The 20,918-nt window shown below is 40.6% G+C and overlaps 1 protein-coding gene across 2 annotated transcripts in view; it reads right to left on the bottom strand.

Annotated features, from left to right (window-relative positions):
* ephx4 (epoxide hydrolase 4) overlaps positions 1–20,918 on the bottom strand; it is a 43,379-nt gene continuing 22,461 nt past the window's right edge. For both annotated transcript variants that reach the window (XM_057840397.1, XM_057840395.1), the window contains 2 exons: positions 20,668–20,816; positions 1–8,881 (listed from right to left, as the gene is read on the bottom strand). In XM_057840397.1, the coding sequence (XP_057696380.1) occupies positions 8,641–8,881; positions 20,668–20,816 (390 nt within the window). In that variant the 3' untranslated portion in view covers positions 1–8,640. The remainder of the gene's footprint in view (positions 8,882–20,667; positions 20,817–20,918) is intronic.

Genomic DNA, 20,918 nt, shown 5'->3' with positions numbered 1-20,918 from the left:
GATATGGACCGCTATATCTATTTAGTTTTTTGAATCCCGCGCCATGAAAATGAGTGACTTCCGGCTTCGGTCTTGCATTGAGGAGGAGGGCGCTGTGACGTGTACGGGTGAAGGCGTCCTCTTCACTATACAGTCGTACTGTTGTGTATGAGGACTAAGGATTCAGCTGATTTTGCGGATTTATACGTTTATTTTTCGCATCACGCCAGCCAAATGGCTGCAGAAAAATCTTGGTGTATGAGGGAGAGGCATGTGCGCCTTTTTGGAGTTTCAAAAGGTTCCCATTCACCGTGGATATCGGCCAAGCCCTACTACTGTGGGACCATTGGACTTACGGGGAAGTCAGTAAACATCTTGTTTTGTACTGTATTATGTCAAATATTAATACAGCGATTACAAAGTAAACACGACAAACTTTCTTTAAATAAAGGACTACTTACGTTTGATCATTGATAGGCATGTAAAAAGCTCTCCTCGTGCACATTAGCTGCACAACAACTGCAGCCGCCCTCCTCCGGGGAACGAACTGTAAATTGCTCTCCGGCGGGCGGTTTGCCGATCCGCGAAGACAATCGACAACCCAGTCGTCATGTCAAATAATCCGGGCTAGTTGTGTGTGATTTTCCGCGTCGAAGACTTTGAAACATCCCTCGGTTCGGGTGAGCATGATTGCTAGCCGTCACGCCTCTTGGTTTGTTTACATTCTCCGAAGCCGGGGAAGGGAAATGACATATGTCCGATTTAGGTGTCATAAAATATCGTTCGGGAGGTGTGACAGTAAAGGTGAAGTCGACAGTTTTGACCATTATGGAGTAATTTTGCCATGTCGTCCTGAATAAGTGCATTTTTATTATTTCATATTCCATTTAGCACAAGACTTATTTGTCATGACCATGCCATTTATTTAGCAATTGGGGAAAAACTTGGATAAAAAGAATATCCTGTAAAAATATTGAAGTAAAGAGACAGAAACAATGACATTTTGCGGCTCTCTTCGTCGCGTTTTCCTCGTTGTGAATAGTTCCCCCTCGACGGCTGACTGGTCCTTCTCAAGCCATTTATTTAGCTATTGGGGTTTAAATTAAATTGCCCACAAGAACGGTCAGAGATGCAGGACAACCAGAAGATTTAATATATAAGAAAGACAGGGCTGGTGGTAAAGGATACCTTGTTGAAACAGGAGAATGTCAATTTCAGTCACGTAAGAAAAAGGTATCGATAAAAAGCTAAGGCTATGCTAAGGTCGGCTCGTTTTTTTCCGTCTTTTTCAGCCCTTGACACTCTAGCCATCTCTTTAACTGAACATTTTTATGTTCTTCCACATTTTTGCAAGTGAATTTGGCAGCAGAGACATCATTTTCGGAGAGAATTGGAGGTTTAGCTCTGTAAACATCTCCTTCATACACAATTTCCCTTCATACACAATTTCCATTCATTTCCTATTGGGGACAAACGGTGGCGTTTCCTCCCTTAGCAACAGTAGCTAACGTCATGAATATTTTGAGCGGAAGTGACGTGTTACTTACGGTACGCCATTCAAGGGAGAAGCACAAAAAGACATTTTATTGCCCACATACCAAACTGGCATCAGGGCGGCCATGTTGGTAAGGGCAACGTTCCGATTGAGGTAATTAACATTAAAATGCTGGAAAATGCATTTGGAGAAATGACGCTGGGTCTTTGCCGTGTGGAGATACAGATCTTAGCCCCGCCCAGGTTGGTTTGGGAACATTTCGGGGACAGTATCAGGTCACTCCCTGTTGATTTGGGGGACACGTCCTGGTCCTATCAGGTCATTTGGGGACATTTGTAGGAACATTTTGGGGGCGTGGCCTGGTCATATCAGGTCAATTGAGGACATTTAGGGGGCGTGGCCTAGATAATATTACTAGCTTATTAAATTACTGCTATCTACTCATTGACCACCATGGACAGCGCTATGGATTGGACGTCTACTAGTGATTAACTTATTTCGATTCACCACAGAAGAATGACTGTCTATTATCATCTTGGTAAGGGCGACAAGCGCTCCTGTTTTTAATTGCGGCGTGCTTAGCTGGCAGCCATCTTGGGTAGGGCAACCAGCAGTTGGAGAAGATCTGAGAAGTTCTACATCGCACAGCACCAGCACATTACTTCTAAGTACTCACCGACGCTCTATTTTTATATCAGCTCCTCTTTTCTATTCCCGTTTTGACTGAACAAGAGTTTTTTTTTCTTTCTTTCCAGAGTCTACTTTTAGAAGAAGCCCACAAAAAGTGACAAGAGGTGCGTTTATTTATAAAACAAAAATGGCGGCTCTGTGAACTTAGGAATGCGTGCAGAGGAACATTTATGAAAGAGAGAAAGAGGTGAGGCAAGAAAGTAGGGAAAAAGTGAGGTTCACAAGTGTGATGTGGATTTTTTTTTACCCACTCCGAAAAGTTCTTTAAGTCCACGCAAAGTTTCACTTTGTTCACATTTTTTGGAGTTACAGTTCTTATTCCAAAAATGGAATTCATTTTTTTTCCCCTCAAAAATCTAAACAAAAATTTTTAAATTTTTTTATATGATTTAATAGTTGGCTGGGATAGGCTCCAGCACCCCACTGACTAGGCATGTGCTAAACCGGTTTGAAAACCACTACAATTTTCTGTGATACCGTAGTACTGTATTAGCTATTATAACTATTAGCTCACCCATGCCCCTCCGGCTGTTGCTCTGTCCTGTGTCTGTCGATGACACTACACCTGAGCCCCCGCCCCCTCTCAAAAAAGACAAAATCATTAGTAGAGCAGGGCAGTAAACCGAAAATTTACCGTTACCGAAATTCTTCATGATGACCGACGTAATTTTGACCATGTGGGTAAATTCGGTAATTTAATAAAACAAGAAAATATAGTCTTTTCATCCCGCTTTGACTCTGTGTTGTTCGGCTATGTTCATTCCCCTTTAAGAAAGTAGACAGTGTGCTTACGTATGGAGTCACGTGGTTTTCAGGAAGCCAAACAAACAGAAGCCAGGTAGGCTAACGCTAGCGGCTAACGCTACAAGTAAACGGGATGGAGTCGGGCTTAAGTTAGCTTCGCCAAACTTTCACCCGACATTAAGTAAACTCTTGGCGGGTTCCAGACGGGCCATCACCCGCTGTCCTCCGTGGTTCTCACGATTTCAGGAGAGGATGCTTTCAGTGCATTCTTCTGGTAGCCAAGCCACAGGCTAACGTTAGCGGCTAACAGTGGCTACAAATGAACGTGATGGAGTCCGATAGCGGCTCTAACCTTGTCGAAACGGCTGAAATTAATGAGTGGACTGGGCACGGACTTCATGTAGCAATCATAATGTCGCGTTATTTGGTATCTCTGAGTGATTTCTCTGAAAGCTTTCATGATGGTAAAGCAATCAGCATAAAGTATAATCCAACAGTGAAGCCTACATACAATATGACAGTTTAATGGCCACAGCCATTTTTCTGTATACGTTTGCTCTATTCTGCCATCATAAAATCTTAAATGTTTCATTGGCATCAGAGCACACAGCTTTAATCTGGTTGTGTCTGTGTGGTGGGTGCATGTATTAAAAAATGTTCTGGGAAAAAAAAAAAACTGAAACCTTGACGTAAACACTTGTGTTGAATAATTCTGTCACAGCAGCCATTACAAATAAGTTGTCTGAAGTGTACTGTTAAAGCTGCAAGTCATTTGTGTGAGAATGACATGTTTGCACAGTCGTCATATTGATTTTTATAATGTAGTAGAGCAGAGCGGTAAACCGAAAATTTACCGGTACCGAAATTCTTTACGATGACCGACGTCATTTTGACCATGACTGTAAATTCGGTAATTTAATAAAACAAGAAAATATAGTCTTTTCATCCCGCTTTGACTCTGTATTGTTCGGCTATGTTCATTCCCCTTTAAGAAAGCAGACAGTGTGCTTACGTGTGGAGTCACGTGGTTATCAGGAAGCCAAACAAACGAGCCCGGTAGGCTAACGCTTGCGGCTAACGCTACAAGCAAACGTGATGGAGTGTTGCTTAAGGGAGGTTCGCCAAACTTTCACCCGACATTAAATAGACTCTTGGCGGCACCCATCAGGCTTTCACCCGCTGTCCTCCCGATTTCCAAAGAGGATGGTTTCAATGCTTTCTACTGGTAGCCAAGCCACAGGCTAACGCTAGTGGCTAACGCTACAAATGAATGTGATGGAGTCGGATAGCGGCTCTAAACTTGTCGAAACAGCTGAACGTGGATTGGTCTCGGACTGCATCTAGCAATTATGCTGCGTTCCAGAAAAGTGGGATGTCAGACTTTTCCGACCTCCGAGTAGGAAAATACCATTGGAACACCACTCGAACTGGGAGGTCCAAGTCGCGAAGTCGGAGAAAAAAAGAACTACCCCGACTTCCAAGGTATTTCAATCTGACGTCACTGGACAAAATGGCGCTCATGAAAACGTATTGATTGATAACACGATAATGAAGTAAATCAAGTTTATTTCAGACGCCATGTATTTTTTTCTCATACAGTGAATTATCTTTGTTGTGCTATGTTTTTATATTGAGGATCAGCAAAGGATGTAACTAAAAAAAGGCAGTTTACAGTGTGGGCTATAACGCAGCCGTCGTTTTTCCTCTACTATTTGATCGCTTATAGGAAGGCAGGTTCGCTGGAGGTCAAAATGTCTTTGGATGGCCAAAATAAAAAACACCTCGTCGCGATCAGCCATCTTTGTTGTTTACATTTGCTTGGAACGCTTTGAGGTCGGAACTGGTACCATCCGAGTGGGATAAATCCGACTTCCCACTTCTCTGGAATGCAGCATTAGTTTATCACGTTATTGTGTATCTCTTGTCTGTGTGTGATTTCTGAGATAGCTTTTGTGATGGTAAAGCATTCAGCATAAAGTACAATCTAACACTGAAAATTATAATGTACCGTAATAACGCGCACTTTTTTCCCCCAAAATCAACTTGTAAAATCATGGTGCGCATTATAAACGGGTACATGGACGGAGACAGAAATATATATATATATAAACCGATTTCTTTTTAATTGACACGGCCACGTTGTGTTGAAGAAACGTATGCGGCGACCCGTTGCCGACCATTACGGTACGTGACGTCACCATTTTGTTTCGGTAATACTTCACTCTAATCGGCCGAATGATTTCGTCTGTGTTAAATTCTGCTTTTTTTACTCTTCATAAAGCACGGAATTTAGTTTCTTGAACTCATTTGAGTCAACGTTTATTGCAGCTCCGCAACTCTGACCATAACAAATGGAAGCACACAGACTTCCTGTGTCCGTCAACGATAACTGTCCCTCAGGAAACTCAATCCCAAATAACAATAGTTCCTATTACTGTCGTGGTCACAGCGATGAGCTCTCACGGATTTCCGACTTACGTCCTCACTTTCATTTTGCCGTATCAATCCACGGAAGAAACATTTATTCATCATGATGAAACGAGCAAGTTACACAGCAGCCTTTAAAAGAAAAGTCACATCTGTTTTGTTTTCTCCTATATTCTGGTAAGCTGGAGAGGTTGTCAAATCGTATTATTACCGTAAATATTGTCAGTTTATGGTAATGTTTTGAACTACCAATATGCTATGCTTGTGCTGTGTTTCACCATTCAGTAAAATGACATTTCTGTATCTGTACACGAGCTCTGTTTTCTTGTATTCTTCTATTTATTGGTGCTAAAATTAGGGTGCGCGTTATAAACGGGTACAAAATTTCCCCCTAGATTTTACAAGTAAATTTGGGGTGCGCATTATACACGGGTGCGCCTTATATTCGGGAAATTACGGTAACTGTTTAATGGCCCCAGCTATTTTTCTGTATGTGCTTAATTTTGTGTCATTAGATCAATGCAGCTTTAATGTGAGTGTGTGTATGTATTAAAAAATGCACTGGGAAAAAAAAACCTGAAACCTTGCAGTAAACACTTGTGTTGAGTTTTATACGTAATGTTTAGACTGCATGTTCAATTGTTAAATATATTAAATTGAAAGCTGGTAAATAAATCAACAAGAAACGGTTAATTTGTATTTCATGCATTGATTCAGATTTTCAGATGATATAACAGTCTGCTTGGGTTAATTTATCGTCATTTATCGTTATCCAGGTAAATCTGCTCAATTTATTGTGATACATGCTTAAGGCCATATCGCCCAGCCCTATAATGTAGTACATTTTTCAAGTCATACAAGCTGTTATAAATGTTCACACTAGAATTCTTATTGTTTACAAGATTTTTTTTAATACTTAATGTTTAGACTGCATGTGCGATTGTTAAATTGAAAGCTGGTAAATAAATTTAACGAGAAACGGTTAATTTGTATTCCATGCATTGATTCAAATTTTCAAATTATATAACAGTCCGCTTGGGCGAATTTATCGTCATTTATCGTTATCCAGGTAAATCTGCTCAATTTATCGTGATACGTACTTAAGGCCATATCGCCCAGCCCTAACCACTAGCATGGGAGTACTTCGGCAAATGAAAAGAAACCGACGGCTGCAGCTTAGAGGAGGAAGGACAACAGACGTGCAGGCAACGCCTACAACATGATTTCATATTTAGGTGATCACCATCCGCTACTTTGCACAAAACTGAAGGTAAGTAAACGCTGTCATGAACGTTTTCCACCAGCTCCACCTCCAACATGATTAATATTGCAACTTTAATCTTGTAATATGACATTAATCACTTCATATTACGACTTTTTGTCTAAATAGAACATAATAAAACTTAAATTTCATAATTGTACGACTTTGTTCTTAAATTCCAAGTTTGTTGTAAGTACTTCAGGATTGCAATACTTCATTTGCTATGCATGATGAATTATAAAATTACTATAATATACAAACTAATTATAAAAAGGCTACAACGCAATAAATAAAAGGACAATATGTACAATAATGTGCAATATTTAGCATATGCGAAGCCAAAAATGTACAAAATCTTCTTTGGGGAAGGTGCTAGATTTAAAAAAAAAGTATTTAAAGTAACACTAGGTAACTTTTCAACCTTTATAAAAATATTTTCATCACATTTGTGATATGTCGACAGACGACTAGTTGAATGACACCTCTTTTTAAATATTGAGGGGGTCTGTTTCGCTTTCACCGGGACTAATTCCCTTTGAGGAGGGTGGCAGGAACCCAAAAAAACAGCAAATGTGCTGACTGCTTTAGGGCATACGTCACTTCCCCCTTTTTCCATTCACTACAAAGACGGAGGTTTATGCAAACGCTTTCGTGTGAATTCTGCAAAGAAGGCAGAGCCACATTAGGGACAAAAAGTTTTGTCCGAGGAGGACAAAAAAGGGAGGGTACAGGATATAAAGAAACATTGGCCTGGCTTTCACTCGCTGTTAGCACGCCCCCTCCCCACTCCTCATCAGTGCTGATGAGTTTGGGTGGGGGGATTAGCCACACTAAGCTACAGGTTGCTATCCATAATATGCTATTGTTTAGCCACAGCTTGATTCATTACCTTATTAGGGCCCGAGCACCATTAGGTGCAAGGCCCTTTTGGAATGCAATGAATTATTATTAAAATTATTATTATTATTTCATGGCAAATGAAAACAGCCAATTTGGAGGCCTGAACATGCTTGAAAACTCACCATAATTAGCACACTCGATAATTTAGCAGCGTTGAGGACAAAATTTAACAAAATGGCTCAGTGGCGCCCCCTTGAATTTAAAAAAAAAAAAAAAAAAAGCCTACATTTCGGTTCTTTTAACGTAGAGCGATGAAATTCGGGGAGTTGATACGTTGTGCAAAACTGCTCCAAAAAGTCTCTTGCACCCATATTCCAATAGTTTATAAAAAGCGTGCACGTTTGAGACCATTGGGCCTAAGCAGTTAGTTCGATCCTTCTCAAAACTGGTGAGACTGTTCATGAGATATAAGAGATGTTAAGTCATGAAAATGGTGAGTTAATTCACGGGCCTTACATGGGCGGGGTACCAAAGTTGGGCGTTTTTTGGGGGTTAGGGTTCTTGTTGGACCAATTAGATGATTCATTTTGTTCTTGAAGAAAGTCATGGCTGCACAGATTACATGATTGGGGGGGTGGTATTTTACAGAGCTTAGGCAGTTTACAGAGCCACCGCAATTGGCACACTTTGTCGAATTGGCACAATTAAAACAGAGTTTGCGTGACTGCTCGCAGGGCTAGTTACTATTCATCCTTTACATAGCCGCTGGAAACAGAAATGTTTTTTAATCCATCTGCATGCGAGCGGGAGATTCATTTTTGATTGATTGATTTATGATTTTACGACAATGCGGGTGTGCTCAGTCCTCGTGGGAAACGCAGTCTTCCTTAAGGCTAAACACTACCACTTCTGTCCACCGGTGTCGCTAAAATCGACCAGAACTGAAAAATTACATATCGTTGCTTTAACTCATTGCCTCGTCCTTACAAATACTCAATATAATTCATTTCAAACGGTCAAACGCTAATGTCTCAGTACCATTGACGTCTCACACCGTCGGGCAGCCTATAATTTTAAATTACTGAATTTTGAGGGGAAAAAAAAGAATTCTTACATTTAAGAATAAGGCTGTAACATGAGAAAAAGTCACCCGGATGCACCGCAAACAAAGAAAGTCTTCACCGTGCATCCGTGGCGGTCATTGTCAGTTCCTGTGTCCCTTGCGGCTGTCGCCCTCCTTGAGGAAGGTCCACATGAGCGTGTTGACGATGTCGGGCTGGTCCTGCTGCAGCCAGTGGCTGGCCCCGGAGATGACGTTGAGGCGGAAGTGGCTGCGGATGTGCACGCGACACGCCTCCGCCATTTCCTGCTCCACGAAAGCGTCGCGCTCGCCCCATAGTAGCAGAACCGGAGAGCGCACCTGGTTGCGTGTCAGCGGTAGAGAGCTGCAAGTCAAATGAAAAACATTTCTGTCAAAAGGCAAAAAAAAAAAAAAAAAAAATTACAATTTTCCACTTTTTAAAAGATCACAATGGTTACGAATTGACACTATTAGTATAGGCGGTGTTTGACTTTTGAGGCGGGGGGGGGGGGGGGGGGGGGCACAACATGTTGATGACCGTGAAACGCAGTGTCAGCAATAAAATTAACTTACAAGAATAGAAGTTGAAAATGAGCGTTTTTGTTGTTGTTTCCCTTCATTCTTGAGGGGAATTCTTAATCAGGCTGCTGGCAGGATAGCTATAGACCCTACCCACCGGCGTCACAAAATCACGTGATCACTGTATTGTTCCGCCCCCTTGTCCGTCATTTTGTGTCTGTATTATCAATGGTCTCAATTGATCGAGCAACTTATAATGCATTTCATGAAAGACCCGGTGCTTTCGGATGCCGTAAACTCACTTGATGCGTTGCATAAAAGGCGTTATGTGGAAAAGCTTCAGTTTATCCATTCGCCAGATCCATATTTGATGCCTAAATCGATGTTTTTCGACCCGCTGTCTCCGCCGTATTTGCCTGACATCTGCTAGCTACCCTGATATGCACAACTATCTTGTCCACACAAAATCAGCCTATTCTCACGAAAGTTTGAAAAACTTTAAGAGCTTGGAGGCTTATAAATACTTCGTTGCTGGTTGGGTGAAACAGGTCCTCGTTCGGCAGGAATCTATCTTGTGCTTGGAAAGGTGAGTTACGAAATTTTCAATTCAAAATCTTTTGTTATTGCTAACATCCACTGTCAAGTCTAATGTATTTCATGTCGTTTGTCAATGGAGCTAGGGCTTTTAATGTTTATATGGTTTAGCGATAGCACTCTCTGTTAGGTCCTCTTCCCCTTCCTACTGAGACATGCCCACCTCCAGCAGGTGTGCATGTTTTTTAGTTGATTACAGGTCAGACGAGTGGAGCGGCCACACCTGAGGGCAATGAACATCAGCCAGCTTTAAAAGCCAAGCAGACGCTCCACCTCGTCGCCCGATCAACTCGTCTGTTACACATGTCAGTTGTATCTCGCATTTCCTAAATTATATCTCTGCTCACTGGCTCACGACTACCTTGCTTTCGTCTCAGGTCCTGTTTTCTGCGCGCCCCTCGTCGGATTCCACGCCTGCCTCCCTTCCGAGCCTCCTCGTCAGCTCAACTACCCCGAGCCAAGCAAGACTTCCGCCCGCCACGCTCTTTCTGGTGCTCGCTAATAAAATACTACTCGCCAAAACCCGTTTGTCTGCATTGGGATCCCCTCCTGCTCACGCACACCCTAACACTCTCACTACATACATACGTGTATATTGTCGGCGAAAAGCCTTGCAATGATCTTAATTGTGGTTGTCAGCCCAAAACCCTCTAAATACAGTGCCTTGCAAAAGTATTCGGCCCCCTTGAATCTTGCAACCTTTCGCCACATTTCAGGCTTCAAACATAAAGATATGAAATTTTAATTTTTTGTCAAGAATTAACAACAAGTGGGACACAATCGTGAAGTGGAACAACATTTATTGGATAATTTAAACTTTTTTAACAAATAAAAAACTGAAAAGTGGGGCCTGCAATATTATTCGGCCCCTTTACTTTCAGTGCAGCAAACTCACTCCAGAAGTTCAGTGAGGATCTCTGAATGATCCAATGTTGTCCTAAATGACCGATGATGATAAATAGAATCCACCTGTGTGTAATCAAGTCTCCATATAAATGCACCTGCTCTGTGATAGTCTCAGGGTTCTGTTTAAAGTGCAGAGGGCATTATGAAAACCAAGGAACACACCAGGCAGGTCCGAGATACTGTTGTGGAGAAGTTTAAAGCCGGATTTGGATACAAAAAGATTTCCCAAGCTTTAAACATCTCAAGGAGCACTGTGCAAGCCATCATAGTGAAATGGAAGGAGCATCAGACCACTGCAAATCTACCAAGACCCGGCCGTCCTTCCAAACTTTCTTCTCAAACAAGGAGAAAACTGATCAGAGATGCAGCCAAGAGGCCCATGATCACTCTGGATCAACTGCAGAGATCTACAGCTGAGGTGGGAGAGTCTGTCCATAGGACAACAATCAGTCGTACACTGCACAAATCTGGCCTTTATGGAAGAGTGGCAAGAAGAAAGCCATTTCTCAAAGATATCCATAAAAAGTCTCGTTTAAAGTTTGCCACAAGCCACCTGGGAGACACACCAAACATGTGGAAGAAGGTGCTCTTTTCAGATGAAACCAAAATTGAACTTTCTGGCCACAATGCAAAACGATATGTTTGGCGTAAAAGCAACACAGCTCATCACCCTGAACACACCATCCCCACTGTCCAACATGGTGGTGGCAGCATCATGGTTTGGGCCTGCTTTTCTTCAGCAGGGACAGGGAAGATGGTTAAAATTGACGGGAAGATGGATGCAGCCAAATACAGGAACATTCTGGAAGAAAACCTGTTGGTATCTGTACAAGACCTGAGACTGGGACGGAGATTTATCTTGCAACAGGACAATGATCCAAAACATAAAGCCAAATCTACAATGGAATGGTTAAAAAATAAACGTATCCAGGTGTTAGAATGGCCAAGTCAAAGTCCAGACCTGAATCCAATCGAGAATCTGTGGAAAGAGCTGAAGACTGCTGTTCACAAATACTCTCCATCCAACCTCATTGAGCTCGAGCTGTTTTGCAAGGAAGAATGGGCAAGAATGTCAGTCTCTCGACGTGCAAAACTGATAGAAACATACCCCAAGCGACTTGCAGCTGTAATTGGAGCAAAAGGTGGCGCTACAAAGTATTAACGCAAGGCGGCCGAATAATATTGCACGCCCCACTTTTCAGTTTTTTATTTGTTCAAAAAGTTTAAATTATCCAATAAATTTTGTTCCACTTCACGATTGTGTCCCACTTGTTGTTGATTCTTGACAAAAAATTAAATTTTTTTATCTTTATGTTTGAAGCCTGAAATGTGGCGAAAGGTTGCAAGGTTCAAGGGGGCCGAATACTTTTGCAAGGCACTGTATATATTAAATGCATCTTACCAGATATAAAATGACTACGACATAATCTGTGGTAATCGTTTGGAGCCCAGTTTTCTCGTCGAATTGCAGCAGCACATCTTGCTCTCTCCTCTCCGGGTCTCTTGGAATCCGGTAGAACTTCAAGTCTCTCCGTCTATCTTCTCTGTTATTGCAACCGACCGCCACACACGCCTTCACCATTTTGATTATTAATGTTAACGAGCAGAAAAACACGCCGTAAATAGGAGGAATGTACGTAGCCGTAACAGGGAAACACAATGTGTTGACGGACAATTGGGCGGTACCAGTCAGGAGGACGGAGTTGTGACGTCACGTGGGTAGGGTCTATACTTTACGCCAAGATTGTCATCCATTGAATATGGTACGCCCGCCGGTGTCGTGCCAATGTAGTTACCTCAGTCAAAAATTGTATCCCCTGGGCGGAGCCATATGAGGTAAAAGTTGTGTCTTCATTATTTGATCCCAAAAAAAAAAAAAAAAAAAAGTTTAAATAAAAAAAAAAGTTGCTTCAATCAAAAAAATGTGTTTGAATTTGGGCTGTCAAATATCACGTTAATGGGCGGTGATTAATTTTTGTTAATTATTCACGTTAAAACATTTGACGCAATTAACGCACATGCCCCGCTCAGATTAAAATGACAGCAGAGTAATGTCCACTTGTTACTTGTTTTTTGTTGTTTGGCGCCCTCTGCTGGCGCTTGGGTCCAAATGATTGGGGAGTGAGCATGGTGTAATGACATCAACAATGGCGAGCTACTAGTTTATTTTTTGATTGAAAATTTTACAAATTTTAATAAAACGAAAACATTAAGAGGGGTTTTAATATAACATTTCTATAACTTTTACAAACATTTATCTTTTTAAGAACTACAAGTTTTTCTATCCATGGATCGCTTCAAGAGAAAATTAATAATCTTAATGCCATCTTGTTGATTTATTGTTTAAATAGACGAGAAAATTAATAATCTTAATGCCATCTTGTTGATTTATTGTTTAAATAAACAAATACAGTACTTATGTACCATATGTTGAATGTATATATCCGTCTTGTGTCTTATCTTTTCATTCCAGCAATAATTTACAGAAAAATATGGCATATTTTATAGATGGTTTGAATTGCGATTAATTACGATTAATTAATTTTTAAGCTGTAATTAACTCGATTACATTTTTAATCGTTTGACAGCCCTAGTTTGAATGCATTTTTTGATTGAAGCAACTTTTTTGATTGAAGTAATATTGTTTTGTGTTTGGGCCACATTTTGGCTAGGACTTTTGTGTATTATTCAATCAAAAAATAAGTTCCTTGACACAAAAAAAATATATTTTCAAATAAAAAACAAACCCCTTATGGGTAGGACATTTGTGTCTAAATCATTAAATCCCCCCCATAACTTGCATCAATCATAAAAAAATATTTTCAATCAAAGAAAAAAATCATTTGAAAAATAAAATTGCCCTTTTAAAAAAATTAAAATATGCAAAGCAAATGACCGTCTGAGGTGCTCGTCACATGATCTGTTCGAAAAATAATTTTGAACCATTATTCAAAAAAAATGTTTTTATTCATTTCATTTCATTCATTTTTGTTGTTTTCTTGCTTTACAACTTAAATATATATATATATATATATATATATATATATATATATATATATATATATATATATATATACAGTGGAGAAAATAAGTATTTGAACACTCCAGAAATCACAATGCATGATTTTTTAACAATTTATTTGTGTGCTACAGCTGAAAATAACTATTTGAACACCTGTCTATCAGTTAAAATTCTTACCCTGAAAGACCTGTTAGTCTGCCTATTAAAAGTCCACCTCCACTCAATGTATTATCCTGAATCAGATGCACTTGTTTGAGGTCCATAGCAGCATAATGACACCTGTCCACCCCATACAATCATGAAGACACAAACTTGTAACATGTTCAAGATCAAAGAGCTGTCCAAAGACACCAGAGACAAAATTGGCTGACAAGGGCTAAAGAGCAATTGCCAAGCAGCTTGGGATAAAAGGTCAACTGTTGGAGCAATCATTATAAAATGGAAGAAGCTAAACATGACGGTAAATCTCAGTCCTAGTCGAGCCCCATGTCAGATATCACCTCATGGGATCTCAATGATCCTAATAAAGGTGAGGAATCAGCCCACAACCACACGACAGGAGTTGGTCAATGACCTGAAAAGAGGTTGGACCACCGTTTCCAAGGTTACTGTTGGTAATACACTGAGACGCCATGGTTTGAAATCATGCATGTCACGAAAGGTTCCCCTGCTTAAACCAGCACATGTCAAGGCCTGTCTTAAGTTTGCCTATGACCATTTGGGTGATGCAAAGGAGTCATGGGGCCACGTTTTGTGGTCAGTTGAGAGTAAAATAGAACTTTTTGGTCAAAACTCCACTAACAGAGTTTGGAGGAAGAAGAATGATGAGTACCATCCCAAGAACACCATCCCAACTGTGAAGCATGGCGGTGGTAGCATCATGCTTTGGGGGTGTTTTTCTGCATATGGGACTACACGACTGCACTGTATTAAGGAGAGAATGACCAGGGCCATGTATTGTGAGATTTTGGGGAATAACCTCCTTCCCTCAGTTGAAGCATTGAAAATGGGTCGTCACTGGGTCTTCCAACATGACAATGGCCCAAAGCAGACAGCCAGAATAACCAAGGGGTGGCTTCGTAAAGAGCATATCAAGGTTCTGGAAGGGCTTAGCCAGTCTCTAGACTTAAACCCAAAAGAAAACCTTTGGAGGGAGGTCAAACTCTGTGTTTCTCAGCGACAGCCCAGAAACCTAACAGATGGGTGGGCTAAGATCCCTCCTACAGTGTGTGCAAACCTGGTGAAAAACTACAGAAAACGTTTGACCTCTGTAATTGCAAACAAAGGCTACTTTACCAAATATTAACATTTGTTTTCTCAGGTGTTCAAATACTTATTTTCAGCTGTATCACACAAATAAATCGGTAAAAAAAATCATGCATTGCGATTTCTGGATTTTTCTTTTTAGATTATCTCTCTCACACGGACATGCACCTACGATGAAAATTTCAGACCCCTCCATGATTTCTAAGTGGGAGAACTTGCAAAATAGCAAGGTGATCAAATACTTATTTTCTTCACTGTATATATAGGATAGTCAATTACATGCAATGACACTTTTTGGCCACAAGGGGGGGGGCTGCCCCCTCTAAACTCCGCTTATTACTATTAGTTGTCCATAATAGGCCTGAACGATATTGGAAAAAACTGTCATTGCGATTTTTGGGGGGCTTGCAATATATTGCGATATTATATTGCGATATTAAAACTAGAAGAATTTTCACCACATACCCTGAATAGCCATTTTTGGGATAGGCCTGAACGACTGGAAAGAATTAACATTTAACAGGTGATCCCCGGTTCGCGACACACGTAATTTTGCCTACATAAGGCTGTAAGTTGTGTCCGCTAATATATGTTTGTGTATGCATTTGTAACTAAGTTTATAGCTACAGTTTCTGGAGTTCCGTGTGGGCGATTGTCTACGAGAATTGTAAATACGTTAGCTTTCGTAGCTCGATGACTTTTTTTTTTTAGCCAAATTAGGCTAATTTAATCTACTACATTTCCATATTGAGCAGACTAGATGGATGTTTGAACACCAATTATTCTCAAGTGTTTTATTGTTAAAGTGTGTGTTGTTTTGAACACAAGTGTACATATGTGTGTCACAGTTTTACAAATTGTCCAAAGTGGAGGAAGTAAAAAGCTTCAAAAAGCACAATTGCCTTATTTGCGGTCTGTAAAGCCGAATAACTTCACGTTTAATGAGGACAGAACACGTCATATTAATGTAGTAAATTAGATTATGAGATATTGTGAGGAACAATAAGGTACTGTTTATGCAACAAACAAACAAAAAAAACGAGATAAAATCGCGGGCGAGACTGGCGTCGTAAAGTCGAAATCGCGCAATTCGAGTACGTCAAAAACCGGGGACTACCTGTATATATTTAAAATTACAAACAAGATCCTTTTAACCTGATTCCGTTCATTTGAAAAATGGAGCAATTGGCCTGATTGTGATGTGATCAGGGACGTGATCAGATCAGGGACATTCCTAATTTACATCATGCCGTTTATCCAGTCTTGCTGTATATAAAAGGGACGCAGAATCTGCACACTTGCTGCTTTTATGAAGTACAACAAAAGTTAACATTAAAAAAAAAAAAAAAAATTTAATTGCACATTCTGCGATGTGACTATTGCGCATCCGTACATTGCGATGGCGATGTTCAAACGATATATTGTGCAGGCTTAGTCCATAAATCATTAATCATGTGAACTATAAACTCATCCCTCCACATTTGATGCCAGCACTCCCACTTCAAATGAATTGGACGTACATTGCCGTCATAGTCAGCCAATGTGTGAACTTTTGTCTCTGTTCTAAAAAAAGCAAAAGAATAATTGAGCAGCAGATGGTTTGCTTGCTCATGTGTAATGAGTTGACTCACTAACATGCATTTGTGCTAGTTTTTTCTCCGCGTTTACATAATTAGCCATTTGGCTTCTTTCTAATACTCCACTAGAGGGCGACATAGTGGACAACAATGTTTCATCAAACAATAGCCCGGTTCATCGTGTCATCCAACGTGCTGCAGAGTATCTCATTCACTCTTTGGAAGTCTAACATCCAAAACAAAGAAAAGGAGCCTCGATTTTTGCCCAGCGGCGCCTCCTGGTGACGTGTTGCCATGGAAACAGCCGTCATGTCACGTTCAAGGTGACACGTGCAGACGACGGGCCGTGTCGAAGCATGTGGAGGGGAGACTTTTGCTTCTACTGTGAACTAGTGATGCCACGGAGGATTATTGTGATATTTTATTTATCAATGATTATTTTGAGGTCAATGGAATTATTCTTCTATTTGAGCCATAATTTGGAAATGGAAAGTTGGAGTATAAATATTATAGAGTTAAGGAACTGTAGGATTGTTTTCCACATAAAAACTGGTTAATATCTCATTTTGATTCTTAATATTGTTTTTTTTCCCTCCTTTTATTACATTTTATTGAACTCATTCACTGCCATTGACAGTAATCAACATCAAATTGAGTGATATTAACAAAGAAAAGGATTTTTGTGGAGATTGCATGTTCTTCTGGTGCCTGTGTAGGTTTTCTCCGGGTTCCTGCCACATACCAAAATAATGTGCATGGTATGCTGATTGAACACTCCAAATTGTCCATAGGTGTGAGTGTGTGCATGAATGGTTGTGTGTCTATACAGTTGTGGTCAAAAGTTTACATACACTTGTGAAGAACATAATGTCATGGCTGTCTTGAGTTTCAAGTTATTTCTACAACTCTGATTTTTCTCCGATAGAGTGATTGGAACAGATACTTCTTTGTCACAAAAAACATTCATGAAGTTTGGTTCTTTTATGACTTTATTATGGGTTAACAGAAAAAGTGATCAAATCTACTGGGTCAAAAATATACATACAGCAACACGAATTAGCAATTTCTTGTGAGTGATTATTGACTTGAACAATCATTGACTTGAACAAGTCAGGAAAGTCACTTGGAGCCATTTCAAAGCAGCTACATGTCCCAAGAGCAACAGTGCAAACAATTGTTTGTAAGTATAAAGTGCATGGCACTGTTTTGTCACTGCCACGATCAGGAAGAAAACGCAAGCTATCACCTGCTGCTGAGAGGAAAATTGGTCAGGAGGGTGAAAATTCAACCGAGAATCACCAAAAAGCAGATCTGCCAAGAATTAGAAGCTGCTGGAACACAGGTGTCAGTGTCCACAGTGTTTTGCATCTCCATGGACTGAGGGGCTACCGTGCAAGAAGGAAGCCCTTGCTCCAAAAGCGGCACCTTAAGGCTCGACTGAAGTTTGCTGCTGATCACATGGACAAAGATAAGACCTTCTGGAGGAAAGTTCTGCGGTCAGACGAAACAAAAATCGTGCTGTTTGGCCACAATGCCCAGCGATATGTTTGGAGGAGAAAAGGTGAGGCCTTTAACCCCAAGTACACCATGCCTACCGTCAAGCACGGTGGTGGTAGTATTATGCTGTGGGGCTGTTTTGCTACCAATGGAACTGGTGCTTTACAGAGAGTAAATGGGATAATGAAGAAGGAGGGATTACCTTCAGATTCTTCAAGATAACCTAACGTCATCAGCCCGAAGATTGGGTCTTGGGCGCAGTTGGGTGTTCTAACAGGACAATGACCCCAAACACACATCAAAAGTGGTCATGGAATGGCGAAATCAGGCTAGAATTAAGGTTTTCGAATGGCCTTCCCAAAACTCCATTGAGAACTTGTGGACAATGCTGACGAAACAAGTCCATGTCAGAAAGCCATCAAATTTAACTGAACTGCACCAATTCTGTCAAGAGGAGTGGTCAAAGATTCAACCAGAAGCTTGTGAATGGCTACCAAAAGCGCCTAATTGAAGTGAAAATGGCCAAGGGACATGTTACCAAATATTAGCGCTGCTGTATGTATATTTTTGACCCAGCATATTTGATCACTTTTTTCTGTTCACCCATAATAAAGTCATAAAAGAACCAAACTTCATGAATGTTTTTTGTGACAAAGAAGTATCACTCTATTAGAGAAAAATCCGAGTTGTAGAAATAACTGGAAACTCAAGAGAGCCATGACATTATGTTCTTCACAAGTGTATGTAAACTTTTGACCACAACTGTATGTGCCCTCCGACCGGCTGGCAACCTGTTCAGTGTGTACATCTTCTGCCTGAAGTTAGCTGTGATAGGCTCTAGCAGCATAGGCGGAGTTAGACTTTTGTGGGGGGCAAAACATGTTGACGACCCCAAAACATAGTGTCAGCAATAAATTGCAATATATGTATATACAGTGAGGGGAAGTATTTACACGCCATGTGATTTAGCAAGTTCATCCACTTTGAAAATAGGTAGAGGTCTGAAATTTCAATCAGTGATGCATTTCCACTCAGAGACATCATTTTAAAAAATAAAATAAAATCTGGAAGTCACATTGTATGATTTTTTTCAATAACTTATTTGTAATTTACTGGGCTTCAGAAGTATTTGTACCTCTGAGAAAATCAGCAATAATTATGACACTCAAAAAGTTGTCAGTCTACCCATAGACTGACACCCATAATGATATTCACGGGTCAGATTCGACCTTCGCTGTGCCACGCCTTCAAAGAGGGGGACATCCCACAATCCACTTCAGGTATTCGCAGTCGGTCGCAGCGACACATGCGGCCATCCAACGCTGGATTTATGTTAAAAAAGTACGAAAGCTGTACCGCATACACACAGGCCGGATTGTCTCAGGAGTGATTTGTTCGAGGATTAAAGGTAATTATTATATTTTTCGTTTTTTCAAAAGAATTTTCAATGTACAAAGCTCTTTGTTATAAGGCGGCTGCCACGTTGACTGACAGACTAGCATCGTATTTCGACTTATTTACGTAAAATAAATGCTAACTGCAGGTTTTTTGTTTTTTTGCGTTTAACCAAGAAACGAGACTGTTTTACGTCTATATCTATAAAGAATTCAGGGACTTAAGCATTTATTCACAAGAATTTTCACCGGAAAAGCTCTGTTTACATATGGCGGCCGCCACATTGACTGACAGACTAGCATCGTACATTGACATATTTACGTAAAATCAATGCTAACTGCACTTTTTTTTTTTTTGCTTTTAACCAAGAATCGAGACTTTTACGTCCATATCTATGGACATAAAAGATCTAGGAAAATTGAAAAGCAGCTTGGTGAGAATAAATCAACTGTTGCAGCAATTGTTAGAAAATAAAAAAGAAGGCTAATCATGACTGATAATCTACCTCAGACTGGGGCTTTATGTAAAATCTCTCCTCGTGGGGCATCACTCATGATGAGAAAAGTGAGGGCTCAGCCAAGAACTACACTGGATGCATAGTTTCAAAGACTACTGTCAGTAGAAAAACACTACGGTGCAATGGTTTACTATTTTGCATTACTCTGAAGGTTCCCTCGTTGAAGCCAGTATGTCTGAAGTTTGCCAGGGACCATCTGAATGATGCAGAGGGGTCATGGGAAAAAGTCATATGGTCAGATGAGACCAAAGTAGAATTTTTTGTTGTAAACTTTACTCGTCGTGTCACAAGAACACCATCCTCACTGTGAAGTAAGGGGGTGGAAACGTCATGCTTTTCGGCAAAGGGGACAGGACGACTGTACTGTATAAAGCAGAGGATGAATGGTAGAATGTATCGTCAATCTCCTTCCCTCAGTCAGACTTGAAGATGGATCTTCCAACATGACAATGATCCAAAGCACACAGCCAAGCTGAGCAAGGAGTGGCTGCGTATAAAGGTTCTAGAGTGGCGTAGCCAGTCTCCAGACCTAAATCCCAATAGAAAATCTTTGGATGGAGCTGAAACTTAGTGTTTCTCAGTGACAGTCCCGAAACCTGACAGATCTAGAGAAGATTTGTGTGGAGGAATGGGCCAAAATCCCCGTTTCCATATGTGAAAACCTGGTGAAGAACTACAGAAAGCGTCTGACCTCTGTAACTGCAAACAAAGTATTATGTCTCTATAAGTGGAAATGCATCCATGATTGAAATTTTCAACCTCTACCCATTTTCTAATTGGGTGAACTTGCAAAATCGTAATTCAGTAATTGGGCATTCTACTGAAAATTCCATCGATTATTCAAGTATTCAGAGTACCTGAACACATTCCTGAAGTAGTTGAGCGCCGCCGTCAAAGCTCCCGGCTGCGAAAGCGTGTACAGGTACGCTTCCAGCTCTTCCGCAGTCAGCCATTTTCCTTTCCGGGCCATTCCGGTGCTCCGGCTGGTGAACAACGATTTCAGAGCCTTGGAGAAAAAAAAAGAAAAAAGAATGAGTCAGCGATTTGGCTTGAAAACCAGTTTGTCCCCATTTTCACGTGGCCCGATTTCACTTCCCGTTGACTGCAC

This window comes from Corythoichthys intestinalis, chromosome 7 (assembly GCF_030265065.1).
Source record: "Corythoichthys intestinalis isolate RoL2023-P3 chromosome 7, ASM3026506v1, whole genome shotgun sequence".
In the NCBI taxonomy this organism is placed as follows: Eukaryota; Metazoa; Chordata; class Actinopteri; order Syngnathiformes; family Syngnathidae; genus Corythoichthys; species Corythoichthys intestinalis.
This window is presented reverse-complemented; position numbering and strand designations above follow the sequence as displayed.